The sequence below is a fragment of the Perna viridis genome, chromosome 4, assembly GCF_037379345.1.
Source record: "Perna viridis isolate PV_CMFRI_1.1 ecotype Kerala chromosome 4, ASM3737934v1, whole genome shotgun sequence".
Classification (NCBI taxonomy): domain Eukaryota; kingdom Metazoa; phylum Mollusca; class Bivalvia; order Mytilida; family Mytilidae; genus Perna; species Perna viridis.
Window position 1 is genome coordinate 27,014,510 of NC_142448.1, and position 22,882 is coordinate 27,037,391.

At 34.8% G+C, this 22,882-nt stretch overlaps 1 protein-coding gene across 3 annotated transcripts; it reads left to right on the forward strand.

Annotated features, from left to right (window-relative positions):
* The first annotated feature begins 387 nt into the window (after positions 1-387).
* Positions 388-22,162, forward strand: LOC148619542 (uncharacterized). Of its 3 annotated transcripts, none has more exons than XM_088579525.1 (2): positions 388-1,199; positions 17,684-22,162. In XM_088579525.1, exon 2 carries the CDS (start codon positions 17,830-17,832, stop codon positions 21,607-21,609), a length of 3,780 nt encoding a protein of 1,259 aa, XP_088435651.1. In that variant the 5' UTR covers positions 388-1,199; positions 17,684-17,829; the 3' UTR covers positions 21,610-22,162. The 3 variants fall into 3 exon arrangements, with proteins under 3 accessions (XP_088435651.1, XP_088435650.1, XP_088435653.1); XM_088579524.1 differs by lacking the exon at positions 388-1,199 and adding an exon at positions 12,019-12,349; XM_088579527.1 differs by lacking the exon at positions 388-1,199 and adding an exon at positions 16,567-16,664.
* Positions 22,163-22,882: the final 720 nt, after the last annotated feature.

Consider the following 22,882-nt stretch of genomic DNA (forward strand, 5'->3'; position numbering starts at 1 on the left):
GAGAACACTGCTCTTTTGCTTTACCTGGCAATTAACTGAATTTTCTATAAAGATACATTTTTACTGTTCTTCCAATAAGGATGGTGTACATGAAACTGTCACTAGTTCTTTTGTAATGCATACAAATATTTACATTCAAACCTTAAATTTCGTCATAAAGAAAGTAATAGTAAATTTTTGTCATAAATACTGGAAACCCATAAACATTTTATTATTTCAGAAAAGTAAACGTTTACTGTTGTTGGGATTTAACTCGGGTTTCGTCTATTCCTGACATATTTGATATTGTGCTGAAGTTCACCCTAATCAGATATTAGATTCCTATCGTATACATATAGTATTTAAAAATTCAAACCGTGATATTGAACGTTAGTGCTATCAAATTAATCTATGAAGGCTGTTGCTATGTTAAAACAATAGAAGAGAGCTTATAACGGCTAGACTTTTAATGCATGATTATTAATTCCATTGAACGAATTTCTCGTCGAGAGGATAAAAGTTTCAAATCTGATTTCCGCGAGTGGCAGAAAAAGTACTTAAGACAAATTATTTCATACGAATTTTTAAAATTCGAAATCCAATTGATTGTAGCAGTTAAAATGTTTATTTTTGCGTGAGTGTAAATTTTGTTATCGAAAGTTATTGTTTGATCGGTTTGAACTATCGATACAGGACCAAATGACTTGGAAAATAACAATACGTTATCCCACTAGATACTGAGAACTCAATGGGTAAGAGTGCTACTTTTGTAGAAATGTACTCAAACCAAACAACCGTAGATAGATGATAAGTGTAATGGTATGCAAGGTTTAGAAAGGAATGATAACCAAACAGATTTAAATGTTTGAAACCTCGGATTTATTACAGATTCGTGCTAAATTTCGACATTTGAATTAATAGTGTATACAATTCCTATTTATTGGGTGAAATGTACAGACTATTTCGGATTTTCTGCGAGAACGTTTCGTAACAAAGCTGGTAGTCTTTTTTTTTCCGGACATAAGGAGCGCCAAGAGTTATCTGAGAGAAAATTCGTACAAAGCTCTCCAACTTTTTAACAAAAGTTCCTGTAATTGAATTCAAAAGATCACTTAGTACTTACTGTTTTAATTATTCCTAAGGAGTTTTTCGTGATGTGTGTTTTATATTTGGATTAAAAAGTGCTAAAAAGCTGATTTATCAGAGAATCCATCAACATGGTAGGTATGATATGTATACCACAAGATAAGATGTTGATGTATTAAAACTTTTTATTTGTTTGTTCTTTTAGCCTTTGATAGTTACTTGAGATGTGTCACTGTTTTAGTATGCTCTCTCTCTCTCTCTCTCTCTCTGTAGTAATTTTCTCGTGCTTCTTTTTTCTGTACTGCAATCTGAAAGGCGATATCATACCAAAAAAGATATTCAGCTTTCGTTAACTCCATTTTTTTTCGGTTCGCTACATTGTGTATATAGTTCGTCTTCGTTTTCTTTGTTCACGTTCAGTCCATGCGTATTTGAATAATGACAAATTTGTTGTTTCGGTATTTTTGGTCGATATTTTTTCGTAAACTAAGAATATATGTAGAAATAAAACCAATCAGCTTATGGTATATATAAAAAAATATTTATTACCAGTTGCAAATTCACAAGTGAGCGCAGTTTGTTTTGTTTTTGTTTTGTTTTGGAAATTATGAAAACTTTATTTTTTCGCCAACCATAAGGATCTTGATATAGATGCATAAAAAATTATAACCTTTTCGAACAGTCGTGGTTTGTTTTGACAGTAAATCTATATTTTATGAGAATGTCACAATGTAATCCTTAATCACCAACAGCTCTTAAATACAGCCTTGACTTGTGAGAGTACGCTCTGTATGCTTTCTTTCCTAGTCTACCTACACACCATATTTAGAGATTGAGGAAAATATGTGACAAGAGCAATAAATCTTCATTTTGTATCTTGTTTTTTCTATTCAATTTTGGTTTCATCCCATCTATTATTATATTCACTTAGGGCTATTTAGCTCATATACATTTTTGAAATTGCGTAACTACAAATACCGTTACTCATGAAGACTATGTAGTAAAATATTGATCAATATGATGTATCCAGCTCAAGTTAAGACGCAATAAACTTATTTATGGTCAATAAATATGGTGTGTCCAGCTCATTTGAAGACATACTAACCCTATTTATTAATATCGCGTATCAAGCTTCTCTTGAAGACTATGTAGTAAAATATAATTGATCAATATGGTATGTCCAGCTCAACTTTAAGACGCAGTAAACTTATTTATGGTCAATAAATATGATGCGTCCAGCTCCACTTGAAGACATAGTAAACTTGTTAATTAGCAAATTGGGAACATAGTAAACTTAATGATCTTTATTTTGTGTCCAACTCCTCTTGAAGACTTATTTGCGATTTTCATCTCGTCATGTGAAAACTCTTTCGACCTACACGTACACGACCAACTCGAGAAAAAGGATAAAAGCAGTTTTCTCTATTGGTTCATCTGTTTAAGCTCCCAGTGCAACATTGTTTTTGTTTTTGTTTTGTTTGTTTGTTTTGTTAATTTGTTTGGTTTCTTTCAGTCTTTATTTGTATGTTTTACTTTGTTGTTCGGGATTCTTGGCTTTGGCTGCATGCACCTTTTTGACATTTTTTGTTCGGATATCGTCCTAAATACAATCTCCTTCGAATTCTATTCCAGCAGAGTGATATTTCATTTTCTGCATTCATGTTCATTTGATCATCCATTTCATGTTCATCACCTGAATATAGCTGAAATATTGCTGCTCGGGCGTTAAACCCCAACAATCAATCAAGAAATCATTTTCTGCATGACATGGTATGTCAAATAAGGAGGGAGTATTTATGCTTTTAAGTTCTCGTACCACTAAGTTACCTGCTTGCTTAAGTAATTAAGCATGTTTTAACCTTTACAACATCAAATATACCCAATATGGTCCAAATAGGAAAATTCCGTGATATTATAGAATCGTTCGTTTCAGGTTTTTGTTTGAACATTTTGACTTCTGAATCGAATCGAAACACATCAGGAACCTGGCCTTAATGTATTTGCTAACTAGAGTGAAATCAGTGTTAGTTTTTCCAATACTTTACTTTTGGTTTACGTAGAGGAATTCGATTTCATAGATAACACCTAATAATGGGTTCTGTAAACATTAGAACCAGAACTGTAAACAGTCAAGTGTTAATGAAAAATCTCGTAACGAAGTTAAAATTTTATGTTCTAAGTTGAGATCTGCTTGATAAGTTGCTTTTTTTTTATTTCGACTTTCTCCTCCAAGACCAAGTCCTATCGTACAGATTTTTAATGGTTCACCCGTCGTCCTTTGTTTACCACCTTGTACGTGTTTATGTTGCGTTGACAAATTTATAAATTTTACAATTTTACACAAGTTTATTTTAAAAAAATTCAGACGGTCATATTGTATTTTCGAACATGTAATGCCATTTTAAAAATTCATGAACTAATTTTTTTTCTTTTCATTACCGAAAAAAATTAACTCAATTTCCAAACTTTCGGATATTTTGAAAGAGTAATCAAGGGAACCAAGGTTATAGCGGTAATCAAAAGAATGTATTCCAGGGACAAACGTGTTAATACATATAATGCAGATACAAACGATGACATATGTAACGATATGTTCAATAGAGCACTGGCGAGAAAAGCCGAAGCAGAGAGACTACGATTCATCATTAAAAATATTAATTTTCAAGATGCTCAATAACTTTAGACACCTGGACACAAGTCAACTGTGACTGATATAATACAGATTTTGTTTTGTCACTTTTACCTATACATGGCTTTCGGTGCTATCAATAGATACAAAAAAAAAACACTAACAAATACACTCTGCTCGAAAGTCTACTTAACATCCAACTCCCCATAGATCATAGGATAACATTTTAAGCCAGGTTAATAGAAGAAATAAAAAAATTGTATTCAGATTTTCGGAAATACTGTAATAAAAGTTTCGCAAATGAAAAAAAAACGGAAATGAAACGATGATTTTCGGAAATGCAAAACAGTACTACAGACACTTAGCACTCTGACTTTAGCAAAATAATGCAAAAAGTACATCTAATTAGTATGAAACGAGTGCCAAGTAGTCAAGTCTAGTATTGTGTTTGATTTACACCAGAAGACATTGAATATTTTCCTGGTTCGACGTTTGACATAGACGATCAGATCTTAAATATCAAATATGTTATAAGTTTCATAAATCAATTCCTGATTATGTTTGATCTGTACGTGGACAGGTAAGTACCTTTTGAAGTCAGTACAAGTAAGATTTGTGCAAAATGTCATAACAAATTTACTTCCAATTGTTGTGTCAATATTGACAAAGGTTAGCAAGATTAAGTTTTAAATTGCATCTTTTACCAAAGTTCCAAAAAATAAATGTATCCCAACAACGACAAAGACGTTCCTTTCAGATCAGGACTATCATTAAAAGATCATGTATGATGAAATGAACGAAACGAAATAATATTTTCTCTCCAACAGAGAAGCATCAAATAGGGTCTTTTGTATGTTAAACGCGTATAGTTTTTCATAAGTATATATTATCATCTTAGACCTGTTCAAATAAGTTAAATATGTATGTATTATATCCCAGTGTTTTAAAAAGTCTTTGTGTTTTTTGTTGTTGAAATTATGACATAATGACAATGACTCAAACCTCTGGACCGAACTTAATTTTATACCAAGACCCAAGGTTTCCGCTGGTTTAGCTAACTACCGTCTCCGGAAATTCCGAAAAGGGGGCGCTCCAGTGATTTCCATTTTTGTCCCTTTTATAATCAACCAAACCAAATTAAAGTTGCAGCCCCCTTGGATCCGCCGATGCTGTTCAAAGATAAGGGCATTATAATTAAAAATTACGTACGTCATACATACATTGAGAGAAGATTCTAAAGCACCAACCATGTTATAGTTAAGAGAGCTTAGATTTAGCCAAAACAAGTTCAAAATATGATGTAATAATACCTCTTTTACTCAACAATGTAGATTTTTCACGCGACACCCCCTCTCCACTACCCACCCCACCCCCTTTCCGAGAAAAAAAACTGGTTTGTGCCGATTGGACTAGAGTGTTTGTGGGGCGGAAGTGACTATGTCTTACGTGACGTTGTCGCTATGGTTCGATTTTACTCATACGCGGCATCTACCAACGTTTCTTCATTTCAAAGCAAATTGTTTGTTTTATATGTCCTATGAACGCCGTGAATTATCCAAATAAACTTAGCCCAGGTTTGGTAGGTCTAGAAAAATAGGAAATAATCAATCCAATAAGCTTGACGAGTTACGCCAATAGTCAAAACGTTAAAGGAACAGAAAAAAAAAGAAGTATTTGCATATATAGTTAAGGTTCAAATTTGTTTTATTATAACCCAGCCATTTAAGGTGAATATTTATATAAATAAAATATCAGCTCCATTGTACTAATGAAATTGATATCTGAATCAGTCCCATTAGAACACATTTTATAGAACAGCTATGAATGTTAAATAACTTTTATTCAGAATACCTAGAATGTGTGCAAGTGAAAGTTTCAATTTATATCAATAGCATCCATTCGCAGATATGGTTTATAGTGTTAATTGACTTCTGAGTAGGCCTCGCTTGACCCCTCTTACATTTAAGTCATAAAAAATAAATTTTAGATACATTGATGTACACAAACACCACAATCATGATTTCAGCACCATTCTGATTCCACCATTCCGTGAACAATTTACAGCAATTTATTTTTTGGTTTGCACTAATCGCATTTAGAACATGTCATTTTTGCAAACTTTCTTATGTCCAACGGTTTAATTTGAGCCACAAAACATAGTAGTCAACTACGTCAGCTCAAGTGTTATATTTCTTGTCCAGAGCCTGTGCAAGTAGGTCATCTCCATATGTCAAGTGACACACACGTACACGCGGGAAAACTACATAACTTCGCAGATAAACTTATACGGCAATTTATTATGTTTCGTGCAATTATTTTTTATTTTAATTGACTCTAATAGTGACAGGAGAGCTGAGCGAAGCAAACATTTTCATGCAAAATGAAATCCACCTATTTTTGGGGGGTGACGTACGCCCTTGTGAATCTGCGCTTGATAGTCGTCACTTATGTTTAAGAGTAATCAAGGGAATCAAGATTCGGGCAGAAATCAACAGAAAATATAATCCAGGAATTAATAAGACCAGACAGGAAAAACCGCAATCTAGCTTGAATGAGGGAACGTAGGACACAAATTACAAGAGCTAGTTTTAATTAGCTTGGGGAAAACAAACACACACAACAAAGCGCATGATATAACTAAAATAAGCAAATGAGCAACTCGGACTCCACAAAAAAAAAACTGTGAGCATGGACCAGTTCAGTATTAGGGTAACAAATCGGTTCCCATGGTGCAGATGGATACACTGTAAAGACCCACGAGTTCATGATGACGACCATAAAACTCTTGATCTTGTCGCAACATAACCATGTTTCAGAAGCCTAATTGTAAAAGGTCGTGCACGTGGTACAAAAGTCTGCGTAGTTACGGCACGCTCTTACTTTTGTGTGAGCTCAATACGGAGGTGCTTGCCACAGATGAAAGGAAAGTTGACAATACGGAATGAGAAGTTATCGCGTTTGTCGTATAGTTTGTGATGTTTTTTTTTACCATAGGTCTCCAAGTATGTCGACATAAACTAAACAAAAAGCCATGTTTGTGGCACAAATGGAATATCCAACAATTGCATTGCTTGGAGCAAAATGAAAGTGAATGCATTACTGCAGGAATATATTGGGTGGTATTCTTTTCAATTTAGCTCTTTATTCATCATTTTATGTTTAGAACACATCGATTTTCAAGCAACTGACGCCTTTATGCCACCATAATAAAATTTGAATTCATTTTTTAAGCAAACTATAGTCATTTTATGGATTCCAGTAAGTCGATAACTTTTAAAGTGCTCTTCATATCAAAACGATTTTTTTTGTAATTTATAAAACAATTTGTTTATCAATATATGGATTACTCTAAGTAAATGATAATTATGATATCAAATTAAAGGATCCAGAAAATAAAAGGCATAGACTGTTCCTCGTTGAAATGACTGACTAAAATCTGTGAGCTTATATCAAATATATGATAGTACCAATATGGAATGTATGTAGAGTGATAACCGGATAACAGTCAAATAACATATGCAATGTAACATAGAGTCCGAACTGCCACTGTTCATTGATGGCAGTAGTGGATTCAAATAGGGGGAAGTTGGAAAATCTTTATTTTGAACAAAATTTTGGCAATAATGAGCAAATAATAGCCTGAATCCCATTTTTCTTCGGGAACCCTTGAGTCTATTTCGACCGTCAGTACATGATTATTTCTCTCGTCAACTATATACGTCCCAGAATGTGACGACTCTATTCACTACACTGCTCCATCGGATCAAATTGATACAGGGAAGATATGAGACGTTTTGTATAATATTGATTTGTTGTGACATGCATCATTAATTTGATCCTCTGTCCTACATAATAACATCTAAATGAACTGTCCCGTACTACCATACATCGTGTACTAAGTTACAGCCCTAGATTAATCCTACGCGGAGGAATGACCCGGCCAGCGAAAGCTATATTTTTATATAGCCTAGCTGGCCGAGTGGTCTACGGCGCTAGACTTTGTGCAGGCGGTGTTGCCGGAGATGTCACAGCGGTACGAGTTCGAGTCCCGCGGAGGGAACGACCACAAATTTGCATCGCAAAATTTGACAGCTCTAACATCGTTGGGAATTTTTCAGACCTATATATATATATATATCACTTTCTATCTTCCGTATACCTGTGCAGGTCCGGGTTTCAAAAGAATAGGCCTGCAGCAGCGCTATGCTTGTCGTAAAAGGCGACCACCGTGTTGGGAAAGATACCACGCTCCTCGCACGTTAAAGAACCCTACTGTGGTATTCTCCCGGAGTAGGAACCATAGGATTCCAGTGGCAATCAAAATTTGTCGACCCCATTGTCCTTGTGTCCCATCCCTTTTTCATTTCATCATCATTTCATGTTCATTTTATCATCAATTTCATGTTTATCGTCTGAATATAGCTGAAATATTGCTGCTCGGACGTTAAACCCCAACAAACAAACAAACAAAACTATCTTCGGTAAAACACCGGAAATAAGTCTATTCAAATATTTTGCTTTTATAAAGATGTAGACCTTTTTGTATATTTTGCATAAAAACAAAAATAAAAAGAGATCGACCTAACTCCTGTTCCCTTGATTATGATGATACACTAGGACATATAATAACAATATTCATCATGCATTTATTCTACAAATACGAAAATAATTACATAGATGATTTTGACTACCTATATAATGTAAACTTCCTTGACATCAAATAATAATTTTGTTTCCCGAATGCCAGCGGCACGTCCTATATATATATATTAGGAAGTGGGTCCCCGATGCTATTGCACTCTTCGCGTTGGCGTATTCCCAAACAGCTAGAGTGGGGAAACGATCTCGGACCCGCATGGGGTCTGGGAGTAGGCTAGAGCGTCAACTGAGCAGCCCATACCGGTTCTGAAGAACAAGTCAGTGAAGTTGTTCCTAATGACAGTGAGGTAGAAGATGTGCTAAAAATCTTGGATACAAGTAAAGCATTAGATTCTGATATGATAAACCCCCGCTTGTTAAAAGAAGCAGCTTCTGTGTTAAAATTTCCATTATGCAAACCTTTTAACTTTCAACTTCGGTCTTCCCAACTGAATGGAAGAAAGCAAATGTAACGCCAATTTTTAAAAAATAATAACCCCTGTGAAGTGAAAAATTATAGACCAATTTCATTATTATGCATTCTTTCTAAATGCTTTGAATAATGTGTCTATAAACACGTCCATAATTTTCTGTTGGAAAACAAGACAATCACTCCAAGTCAGTCTGGGTTTACAAAGGATGATTCAGCTGTAAATCGGTTAGTTTTTCGAATGATATTGGTCGAGCTCTTGATAGTGGTAAAGAAATAAGAGTCGTATTTTGTGATGTAAGTAAAGCATCCGACCGAGTTTGACTTATTTAAACTGGAAAAATACGGAATTACGGGAACGCTGCTATATTGGTTTAAAAATTATTTGTCGGGGAGGGTTCAAAGGGTTGTCTTGTATCTCAGATCTCAGTAACTCAGATTGGAGACCAATTAAAGCGGATGTTCCGCAAGGCTCCATTCTGGCACCTTTATTGTTTATATTATTTATCAACGATATAGTATCTGATATTGGTGCGTCGATCAAGCTGTCCGCAGATGACACTAGTATATACGTCATTGTGGATACTCCTGAAAATGCTGCGGGGATCTTGAACTGTGATCTAGAAAAGATACACCGTTGGTCTTGTCAGTGGCTAGTAAAATTTATTCCACAAAAAACTGAATCAATCATTGTCTCACGTAAGTCAGTAAAGCCATTACACCCACCTTTGATGATGAATGGCCAGGACCTTCAGGAAGTTGAATCCCATAAACATCTCGGTATCATTTTTTCAAATAATGGTTCTTGGCATGACCACATTGACTGCATAGTTAAAAAGGCTTATAGTAGGATTAATATTTTACGAAAGATGCGTTTCATTCTTGACAGAATCACCTTAGAGAAAATGTATTTTTCATTTATTCGGCCAATTTTATAATATGGTGATGTTATTTGGGACAATTCGACAATGTTCTTAGTTAACAAGGACCAAATTAACATTTATCAATAAACTGTATAAGGAAACGGGATGGGAAAAACTTTCGGACAGAAGGGAAAACATAGACTCATATTATTATATAAGATTATCAACAAGGAAACTCCAGAGTATTTGCAATCGTTAATTCCAAACTCGGTTGATTCCTTGCATGGAAATTATACTAGACAATCACAAAATATTTCAGAAATTCGCACGAGAACTAACTTCTATTCTGAATACTTTCTGCCATCAACAGTTAAACTGTGGAACAAACTTCCTCAGAATACGAGGAGTTCTAGTTCCACTAACATTTTTAGAAATAAGATTAAGGAACATTTGATAAAATTACAGACTGCGAATGAACAGTGCTTCACTCAACGAACATCTGTTCAGTCGTAACCTTCTTAATTCCCCTAATTGCACCTGTGGTCATGTCGAACTTCCCAATTTTTGCTCTTTTGTCCCAAATATACTTTATTACGAAATGAAATCATAGTTTCTATGGCACTTGATGTACCTATTACTGTAAACGTATTGTATGGCTCAAATATTCTAAACGCTGAACAAAATGTAGAAGTTTTTCTTTAAGTTCAGAAGTTTATTATCAAAAGTAAAAGGTTTATAAATGCATGACTTCCATGTACTGCATCTCTACACTAATTTTGTAATTCCACTTTTGTTTTTCTATTCGTTTGTCTTATTTGCTAGTCAATTATGAAAATCATTACACATGCATCTTATTTATAAGAATATTCTTACAAGTTTACTCTTAAGGACACGGAACTTTGTATAAGCTATCTAGCTTCTTGCCGAATCCTACCATGAGTTTGTATGTAAATGTGTATACTATATTTGCTTGTGCTTCTATTTGAATTAATATGTTTAAACTAACTGAGCAGCCCAGCCGGTAGTAGGACATACTCTGAGTTCTTCGGTCAGGTATCCCGAAGGCAGGGCTTCGCTACCTCCAACTACTAACAGACACCTACTATCACAATCCCGCAAAGGGGCGGTCGTGCGAGATCCGCAAGGATAGTCAAGACCGTATAAACCACCAATCGATCGATGCTATTAGTACCTCGACAGGTGTTTCTGAAGAAGCAGAGAACGATTACATAGTGAAAATGGATCACAGTCAGTTTTATGTATCATGACTTGTTTTAGGTGCTATGTATATGAGTCAATGCAGTATTAGCCGTGACTTAAGTGCTTATTCTTTAAAAAAGATCCTGTCTGTATGTATGAAATAAGAAGAGATTTGCTACATTCCAGTCAGTAGTGAATTAAAAATGATTATTCATACAAGTTTAGTACCAACTATATTGTGACTTGAGACCGTTGTCAAAACAGACGCACCATTACAAATATTGACAATTTCTTTATTTCAAACCAAAGTTTTAAAGACAAGTAAATTTGAAGTAATATCCTTTATGTATAAAATGTGCCCATTCAGAACATGTACATGTATTCTTGAAAAATCATCTAATTAAAAGATTATCGTTTTTTTAAATCCAATCTAAACCATATTAATTGATACAAAACAAATGAAAATGTTCGGATAGAAATAAACTTAGTGATACAACTTATTGTTTTGGAAAACGACACGTGTGTTCCTCCAACGTTATGTGAACAAATGAACTTGTGGTCGAGAATTAAAATTTCAGGTGGATATTGGCCCATAAAATCTAAAAATGCATAATAGGCTTGATTAAATTTGTAAGTGCTTGATGCTCCTGGGTGCAATAAAAGGGAAATTTAAAGTAAACATTTATATTGATTTCTTTTCAAATATTTTCGTTAGCAACTTGAATCATGCGAAGACACAAAATTATAAATAATATATTTCTATATTTAGTCGTATATTGTAAAGTTATTGTTTTGGATCAAATAATTTCAATACTTTCAAAACATATCTATTTCATATTTCATATACATAAAAAATCGCATACATTTATTTAAAAGAAATATTAGAAAATTTAATTCTGATTTAAAAAGAGGCCGTGACACACCGATTAAGTGCGAAAGATGAAAAATCTCATTTGTAAATTTCAATCTATTTCAAAACTCCTTTTCTAATATTTTCTTCATATGGAAATTGAATTGTATTGAAAAGAAATTGCACAATGAACGCATTTATAGTGGGTTTTAATGACACCTACTGTTATTTCATTGTTAATCATGGTTCGAATTTAGATAAGAACATTTAAATCGAAGTTTTAGTAATTTATTCATCCATAAAATTTACATACAAATTTTGTCCCAACATGCATTTGTAAGACCAATTTATTTACATAAAATCGACGTGAAATTGATACCGGAAGACAAAGGGACCTAAATAATGGTCGTTTATGTGTTTGAGGAGCAATGTATTAAGTCTGCAAATATTCTATAAAAATCTCTGGCGGAAAATCGATCCAAGTAATTGAATTCTGATAAAAAAAATACCTGAATTATCGATGCGTTTACTTTGTGTTTAGGTCAATTAGGTTTTATTTTCTTTAGGACCAAAAGACCATACCTGTGTACGTGGCTAATTAATAATCATATTTTGATTGGATTAACTTTTTCCACATGGAAATGGACATCTGAAGGATTTAAGCACACTTCAAGGTTCGTAACTAGGCACCTTAATATTTGTTTCTTTCCTTGATTATAATTTGGCCTTGGACTGTGGATTTTTAGACGTCGACCAAGGCAACAGAGGGACATTATTGTGTTGAATGAGAACGGAAAGCTATTTTGTATTCAATTGTTGCTGGTGTTATATTAAGGTTTTGAAATACATGGCGAAAGGGGAATTTGTATGCCTTATTCTGACGAATGCACTGATTGCTTCTTTAAAGTTACGAAAGTAGAATAATGATCGTTTGTATCGATAGAAAAGGGAGAGAGTAAAAATGGCATATGATAAGCAAGACTAGATGGTGTTCGAGTGTCCGTGATCGGTGCCATAAATAAGATCAGGTTATATTATAAGAGCTACAGGCACTTGTGTGTAATAGGAAGGGAAGGGGTAAAAAAAAAAAACAAGTGCTTGTTGTACAAGCCCATCAATGTAGCTACTTTTCTTTATTACAACTATCATCGAAAACGCGTTTATGATACGTCGAAAAGAAAAGTTTGATTCATTCATAGCGTTTACAACCTCTTTATAATATTCACACCCCCCTTTCTCTTATTGTAGTTTTAATTTTGAAGTCCAGTTGTACCAATCATTCCTCACTTAATTTTGCAATTACTTTTTTCTCAGTTAGTAAGCTTATTTCATATTTGTTAGTCAACACGGTCCACAACTGCTATATATTAAAGATTTTAGAAGAAACCATTTTGGCCCATATCTATTCACTGACAGTCAGAATACTCTAGAATATACCCAAGGCTTTTAAGTGAGTTATTCTTGTCCAAATCTGTTTACTTAGTTTTGGTCAACACACCACACATGATAGACTATGTTTTAGTGTGGGTTATTCTGGTCTTAAGTTTACTATCAATGTTTTATTGGTCAGCATGGTCCACACCTGATAATAAAGGTTTTAGTGTGGGTTATACTATCAATGTTTTATTGGTCAGCATGGTCCACACCTGATAATAAAGGTTTTAGTGTAGGTTTTACTATCAATGTTTTATTGGTCAGCATGGTCCACACCTGATAGTAAAGGTTTTCAATCGAGTTTTTATATCCATTATCTACTACATTGTACACAAATGCAAGATATCCGTGTTTTTTCTCAATGAACTCATTTGTCACCCTTGTTGATAACGTCTATTTTCGATATTACGGTATATATGTGTTGTCATAATATGTTGTTTGCATAGCGAGATAAGAAGTCTCCTCTCTGTTTAGATAATTTGATAGCATTCCATTTTGAAGCTTTTGTACTCGTGTTTGATACGTTTTAATTCATTCCGGTGTTACGTGCTATTATATTGCATTTGTAGATAGATTGGTTGCATGTCATATCGACCCTTTAAGCGACACTTTTCCGTATAAAGACACTTTTATTTTGTGCCAAGTCATCTTTAATGTTTGTAAGTCCTAATTCTTTGAAGCTTGTACTATTTCACTAACTTTGATATATGTTTTCATTTCCAATTAGATCAGTCAGTTTTTGTCATTGACAGCCCCGTGCAGGTCCGGGTGTTAAAAGAATAGGCCTGCAGCAGCGCTAAGCTTGTCGTAAAAGGCGACTAAATAGTGCTCAGAACCCTAGCCGGGGGCTAGGACGCTCTGCCCACAGAGCAACTGGGATGTGTGCCCCAGGTGTTGGAATGGGGTACCCCTGGCGTGTTACATGCTGGGGTTGTCGGACTATAACACGGAAAACCTGACCGCAAACCATAGTGGTGCACCGTGTGTGGAAAGATGCCCCGATCCTCGCACGTTAAAGAACCCTACTGTGGTATTCTCCCGGAGTAGGAACCATAGGGCTCCGCCAAAGGAGGCTAAATTGTCCGACCCTACCCACCTCTCCCTATTTCCAGTGGCAATCAAAATTTGTCGACCCCATTGTCCTCGTGTCCCATCCCATTTTTCATTTTTATCATCCATTTCATGTTCATTTTATTCTCAACTTCATGTTAATCGTCTGAATATAGCTGAAATATTGCTGCTCGGACGTTAAACCCCAACAATCAATCAATCATTTTGTCATTGACATCCACTATAAATCTTCCGCTCTTTTATTCGTACGCTCATCGACCATAATTAGCCAATACATGCTATCAAAGAAGCTCATTATGTGACAATTATGTAACTATCATACAAGTATGTACATAAAACACAGTGGTACATCCTTATTATCATGTGAATCGAGCAACATAAGATAAACATATAGTGAAAAGTGTCTTGATTTGATAACAATTTTCGATCGCTACAAGTGTACCGCCCAGCCCTACCCCCATTTTGCACCGGATGTGACATGATATACAATTCTGCAATACCTCTACTCCATCAATGCTTAAGTGCATGCCTGTAAATCATTCTTATTATGTCCTCATTTTAAGTTTGTTTTGATTATAATTTTAATTGTATTATAATTCTGTTAGTTTATTTATTTTCCTGTAGACTGTTTTCTTTTCTTTTTTTTCAGCTTGACCATTTGTAACATCTTTTGATTTTCCCTTCGTTCGATCGGCAATACCAAAAAAAAAATCAACCAAAGAATACATTCATATCAAAAAACCATATATTTTGGTCTTAATCTATTAAACGAGATACTGGGCGTTCAGAACATGTATCAAGATGTTCTCTTCATTATTGGTCTTGAATTATTTAATACATACGAAGCTTTTATGTCTCTCTCGCTCGATGTTCTGATTAATTATGCAAAGGCCTTTATGAAAATGGTCAGGAATACTTTTATGAGTAGCGCTAAAATCAAAGCATTCTAAGTCTAGCTTCAGTTCCGTTTTACTGTTACGTGGTGCATGGCTGGGTGATTTTACTACAAATTAGATTTATTAGAAATCTAGCACTTTGCTTCACGGTACAAATGTATTTTTTACAGTTTATTGTTTTTGTTTGTTTCCTTTTCTTACGAGGTGAGCGTTAATTTATGGCAAAAAAAAGACGACTTCACTGATGTTTAAGCAAGTAAGCAATGCAATGTTTGGAATTTCACATGTCTAACATATTTACGCTTTTAATTAGTAGCGAGATGTATTACATCGTTATAAAACGTGTTTCACAATTCATATTTTGACTGGGATATGATTGGGGGCACCAGTGATATATTGTTACAATTGGCTTGGAAAAAATATTGTGTTTCCAAAGCTCATTAATTTAAATTAAGGTACCAATAATGACTATTTTGTCCTATCTGGCCCGTGCAGGTCCAGGTGTCAAAAGAATAGGGCTACAACAGCACTAAGCTTGTCGTAAAAGGCGACTAAATAGTGCTCAGAGCCCTAGCCAGGGGCTAGGGCAATCTGCCCACAGAGCAACTGGGTTGTGTGCCCCAGGTGGTTGAACGGGATACCCCTGGCGTGTTACATGCTGGGGTCGTCAGGCCATAATACGGAAAACCATAGTGGTGCAATGTGTTTGGAAAGGTGCCACGTTCCTCGCACGTTTAAGAACCCTTCTGTGGTATTCTTCCGGAGTAGGAACCATAGGGCTCCACCACAGAAGGCTAAATTGCCCGACTCTACCCACCTCTCCCTATTTTCAGTGGCAATCAAAATTTGTGGACCCCAATGTCCTTGTGTCCCATCCCATTTTTCATTTTTATCATCCATTTCATGTTCATCGCCTGAATATAGCTGAAATATTGCTGCTCGGGCGTTAAATCCCAACAATCAATCAATCATTGTCCTATCTGGCTTCCCGATACAGTCAACAGCTTGTATTGAATTCAGAACACTTTTACACATGACAATACCAATTGACTATCAATATATATGTGTATCATGTCGTCTTCAAATTAAACATTTTACTCCCGGAAACATCAGACTACCCTTTGTAAAATGTGCTTCATGTTACGCCTAGTACTAGTCCTATCATAATGATAACGGTTTCTTCAATTTGTTCTTATTGGATACATGGAAAGCATGAGACAAAGTATATCATACATGTATCAAAATGAAAAAAAAAACTATTACTAAACTTCTCTAAGGGTAAAGACATATAGTATTAGAAATTAAATTTCACAAAAATATAAAGTTAAACCTTAAAATAATCTATGAATGAACTACGTGTTGTTTAAATTGGAGTTCCTGACCATAAAACACAAGCATTTAAATTTCTGCATGAATGCAGTCCATTGATATAGTTAACTTGGTAATAAGGTTAGGTACTATTTAAATTGTTACTTTGTTCTGAAGATTGTTTGTGGGTATTTGACGATTAACAATATGTGTGTTGATTGAATTCCATGTGTAATTATGTTGCAGAATTTCAATACGGAATTGAACTTTTGAGGATCATGTAGTTATCTTCCTATAATATTAATTCTTTGTGGGTTACGCAGTTCAGTGTATCTTATTGGAATACAAATAGAACAATGGAATTATAGTACAATGCTGTTTATGTAGTCATGTTGTTTGTTGTTTACCGAGTTACATGTATAGGTAGTACATCTTATTGTCCGAGTTACTACTCCGGGTAAAATGGTTAATATAAATGAAATTTGAACATATTCAATCTCACTATTTTTTTTTTGCAAAACTTTTCTTTTACCCTGACTTCTAGATCAGGGTCAGTAGTTATCCAAATTTTCAATCATGGTTCAGTCCTTAAAAAGCGATCCGCTTTTGAATCGCATTCAGAAGTTTAGTGATACACTCATACGCCTGTATCCAGCATTTACCATCGTGAAAACCTAATACTCATTTTGTTTATTGTTCATTTTTAAACCATTTTTTTAACCTTTTTAATAATTTTTTGTCCTGGATATTTTGTAACAGCGTGGTGTATTGATGTGTTTGAACCTTTGCACTAGAGTACAAGACAGCTATGAAAACAATCAATAAGTTATAATATATACTTGACGCTGTTTTCTACAAAAGCCTTAACTTCAAGATGAAAATATGCTTATGCATGTCCCACGTCTGTATGAACAGCTAAATTTATTCTTATACCCAAAAAGACAATTCAAGTATTGATTACATGCACTATGAAATTTAAAGTAGCTGTATGCAATATCATTTTTAAAGGGCAGTAACTCTGATTTTGTTCTTTCTTCCAAATTATGCTTTTTTAAGGGTTCAAATGCGAAATAAAAACCATTTTCTAATCAACAAATGAAATACCTTAAGTAACTTTATATCAAAATAAAAATATGAAATCTTTTTCCGAATAAACCATTATTATGATAATGCGCATGATTGCTCCGACTAGTTAGCCACAGGTTTGTTGTAAATCATAGATTAAACTCACCATATCAGCAGATCATGATCATAAAAAAGAATAATTGAGTCTAAAAAAATGTATGCCTTTTTTTTCAGGACAATTTAATCCAGCACCATCCTATACTCAACCCGCCTTATGTGTTGTCCCAGTCCTGTCCATGTGATGAAGCTACAACTACCTGAGTCGTCGTTCGAGGACGAATTTTCTTTCCGAGGATGGGGAAATACTACACTTTCTGCTAATGGAAACGGTAGCGTACAACTCCGGTTCTAGTCTGCATAGACAAGATACTTTTCAGACCGATCCAAGATTTGCAGCGAGATCAAAAAGCGGAAGTGTCAGAAAAGGGAATCTTTCGTTACCAGTTATTGGACCTCGGCATTTAATAAGACATAAATCTGCAGACAGAAATCCATCACCTAAACCGCAGAGACGTGAACGCTCTGTAGAAAGAACAAGTGAAAGGACAACCAGGAAGCCGTTTTCACTTGTTCCTAGTGATAGGAAGACTGTCCTCACGGACAAAACTTACACAAAAAGTTTGGTTGGACCCGTAAAACAAAACAAACAATTAAATGGGAAGACAGACGAAAAAGTAAAACTTAAAACCACTACAGTTAAATCTAAAGAGGTTTTAAATGACGAGATAAATCGACAAACACAATCTAACAACAATTCATTGAATATAAAAAGACAAACTGACACGAAAAGTGTAGACAGTGGCGATTCATTAAAGGAAAATAAGCTTACTGGAACTAAAGGACTGCATAGGAAACATGCAAAATCACCTGTTAATTTAAAAGAGTCAAAAAGTGCGGACGAACTTTCTTCTAAGGACACGAAAAAAGACGAAAGTTTAGCACTGAAAAAGACGAAACCAGAGAGAAACAACCCACTTAAATCCAACGACACAGAAAGAGAACACAAACAAGAACCGAAAGAGGTGAGCAAGCGAACACAACTATTGAGAGTTACAAACAATAAAGTAAATGATTCTTCAGAAACCAATGATAAATCAGTTGCACCTAAAGTACGTAAAAGAGAAACTCTTAGGGATAAACTTACAAGCACCCCAATAAGCGATTTCACAAGCGAAATTAAAAGTAAACCTCACAAACCGAAAAGTGTCGTGCATGTTAAAGAAATTCAAAGCGAATCCGGAAAACAAAAAGGGTTCAACAAGCAAACTCCGGGGAGTGTTGCTCAAAGCACAAAAGTCGTATTACCGGAATATGATAAGTCTGAAAAACAGAACAACAAGAAAAAATCTGATACTGACTCGGATGACTTAAAGAGTGGTGCTTTGAAAAACATTAACAGTAAACGGGAAAAAGTAAAGAAAGAATCCCCTGAACTATTTGAAAAGAGAAGTCTAAAACAGAGACAAAATCTTTCAATAAATGAGCGCAAGCATTCTTCGGGTTCAATCGAATCGGGATTTGCTTCTTATCGAAAAAGCAAGGAACTAGATGATGCTATATCCATTTTGTCGCTAACCGAAACCGAAGTAGGTAAACCGCCGGAAAACACCTTACTTGATCGTCCGCGGAGTGACAAAAGCAGAGTTAGTGTAGGTTCTAATCATCCCGTAAGTGAAAAACTTGGGACTAGTAAAGCCAATCAAAGACTCGTTGAGGACAAAATATTAGAAAATACACTAAGACAAAGGATCGAGACAAAAAAGTCTGGTCAAGGTGTCGTTTCCGGCGACAACAAATCAAGTCGAAACAAGCATAGCCATTCTATGGAACCTGCCGTCCAACGAAAACCAGGATTTGAAAGGATGACAGAAACTTATGAATCAATTTACGAAGAAAGGCGAACTCTCCTTGAAGCGGAGGTTGCCTATAAAAGGCGTATTAAACAGTTAGAAGATGAAATGAATCAGTTTTTGAGAACAATTGAGGACCTCCGTTCAGAAAACAAGGCGCTGCGTTCAAGAATAGATTCATTAGAAAGTGCTAGTCAATCTGGAAACGACAACGAAAAGGAACAATTGAAATTGACTATAAAGTCACTGGAAACACAAAATAAAATGTTAGGCACTAAACTTGATAACGCAGAAAACGAACTTGAAAAGTTAAAACCAGAAAGAGATAAACTAACTTCTGAGAGCAAGGAAATAGCAAAAAAACTTTCCGAAGTTCAGGAAAAGTATGATAATATGAGTGGCGAACTTGAAAAACTCAAATCTAATGGGGATGGTGGTACTGCAAAACTAGAGAAAGAAATTAACCAGTTACATACTGAACTTCGAGCTGAACAAGCTGAACGCAAGAAACTTGATGATGAAAACACAATTCTAAAGACAGACAAAGATGTACTGAAAGATGAAATTAGTGCTCTCCGATCAATTAACAAAAACTTGGAGGCAATGAACGAGGAATTAAAGACAGACAATCCAACTGATCTTGCATCGAGCGAAAAAATGGAACTAAAGTCACAAATTATTAAACTCCAAACAGAAAACCAAACTTTGAACGAGGAAAACATAAAATTGAAAGCAGAGAATTTAAAACAAGTAAAATCAATTCATGATTTGGAAAAGACAGCTAAATCGTTTGAATCGAGTGTAACAGCTGTAGAATCAACGAAATTGACAGAAATACAAGATCTGAAAAACGAAAACGCGAAGTTGAAATCTGAAATAAAAGATTTAAAAGAAACATACGCAGATGTCGAAAATAAAATAAAGACTCTTGAAAACCAGAATAAAGAACTGGATGAAACTCTGACTCAAAAGAAAACAGAACTTTCAGAACTCATGTCTGCTCTTAAAGAGGATGATAAATTTGAAAACGAGATTAAGGCGCTCAAGGCCGAAAATATTCGGCTTCAAAAGAACGTGGAAGAAAAGGATACAAAGGCTGAAGTATCGAGTAAACGTCTAGAGGAGATAAAATTGGAGAAGGACAAATTTGAAACTGAAAAAAATAAGTTGTCCGAGAAAATCAATGACATGCTAAGAATTAACGAGGCACAAAAGAAACAAATGGCAGACATTCAATCTAACCTTGACCTTGCCAAAAAGGAAAACGAATCAAACAAAGACAAGTTAAAACACGTCGAAAAATTTGAAACCGAGATAGCTGAATTAACATCACAGCTTCAGGAAGCAGAACAAGAAAAAGCAAACTTAATGAAAAAGAAACAGGAAGAAGTTGAAGCGTTAAAACTGAAAATGGACCGAAATAGCGCAGACCATAAAGAACAAATCGATGCAATAAAATTTGATTACGAAAAACAAATCGATGAACTAAAACAACAAGTCGAATTCTTGCAGAAAGAAATCGACGAATTGCGACAACTCAAAGCTGTCGAAAGCGAACTTCTTGAAACAAAGGATGAACTGAGAAGTGTTAAAGAGAAATATTCTCAAATGATATCTGAGGTAGAAGAGAAATCGGACATCGAACAGAAAAATTTTCAGTTAAACGTTCGAATGACTCAGATGAACAATACAATTAAACAGCTAGAACGTGAACAAAGAGACTGGCTGATTAAAAAGCAAGAATTCGAAGAAATTGAGGCTGATAATAAACGGTTACAAGAAGAAAACACCCAATTTAAGCAAAAAGGCGGTGCTCGTCGAATTTCAAACAAGATCGATAGACAACTCGAACTCCTAGAGCGAAAACAAAAAGACGCTGAAACTAGAGTTAAACAACTTGAAGGGTGGGTCGGTGATATTTATGATGATGAAAATCAAAATAAAGCAACATATGTAGGGTCTCTGAATACTAGAAAAACTACTCAACCAAGAAAGAAAGCTTTCACAAAAGCACCGAAGTTGCAACAAACGACTATTCGGGTGGAGAACGAACGCCCACGTAGTCTTGATGACGTTGTCGTAAAGGAGAAAGTGCCGACTGAAAGGTCCGAGAGATCGGACAAACTTTCTCATAGATCATCACCGATACTGCCAGCCATTCAACCAGAAACAAGACTGACGTTTGGGTTAGGGTATTCTCAGATTCATAGAAATCGCATAAATGCGGCACAAAAGTACAAAAAATCATGATGCTCGCCGCGTTTTCATTTTTAATTATGGTATAGTGGGATTTTTTAATTGGTTTACTTTCCTTTTAATTTTCTATTCTTTACTAAAGTACAAAAGTTTCTAAATATATTGGAAATGCATTTAAATTTATATTTTTCATTAATGTGAATTATGAATTGAAAAAAATCGATATATCTATTAAAATCCCCGCTATATACGACCATAGGTTTCTGTGATTAATGTAGTTTATGGAGACTCGAATAAATACAGCATGTGTAGGTAAAGATGCATACTCATGTGACATGATTTCCTATATTTCAGTATTCGGCGAACGTAGAAACATTTTGTAAACTGTGAATAGCTTTGAAATGGATGATAGAATAAATGTACACATAAAGCATATCTGTGATATATGGGGGATTATTTAGTGAGAAGTTCATTACTAGAAAATTATTTGAGTACATTCTTTATGTACATATATTATTATACTTGTCAAGTTTGATAATGTCAGATATTTGTATGCAATAGATTTTTACCATATTATTTTATTTTGAAATATAAGAAGTATTTCAGATTTGAAGAGTGTTTCCTAAATAATTAATGGTTCTTTCATCACTTTACCATGTTTACTTCCCGCACATAAACCTGATTCAATATGTTCCACGTTGCCATAATTATTTAAGGATTAGGTATACAAAAGTTAATACGATAAAAAAACTACTAGCTATGCATTAACGTTACTGCTTGAAGAAAGATCTGCTTATATAAAAAAACTGGTTCTGAAGCCTCTATTCCTTTGACAAAAACAAAATGACAAGGCGCCCTTTTTGTTAAATGTCAAGGGATTAATTGAATTAGATTATGAAGTTATAGAATGAACTTGAAAAGGTCATTCGTGAATGTCATATTAGTGATATATTCCTACTCTTTAAAACTAAGCTGTCCTTGACAGGTTAAGATTTTATCTATCAATATCTATGGCTGTTGAGAAGACATTGGAAACGGGGGTGGGGGGTGTCTAACAGACAAGAAACCTAATAAACCGCGAAAAAATTGTTAAAAAGACTATAACGAACGGTTGGAAATTTCCCACACCAAAGTTTGGTCCCTGAAACGACAGGTATACCGATTCTGCGAAATGGACATTACACGATACTCTAAAGTTATAAAGAAAAACAAAAATAAAAAAATTAAAGATCCAACAAGATTAACAAAGACTGACTAAGGACAGACGCAAAAGTCTTCTCACATGACCCATATTTAATTACCCTATTGCACTAGCGTTTCATACCAA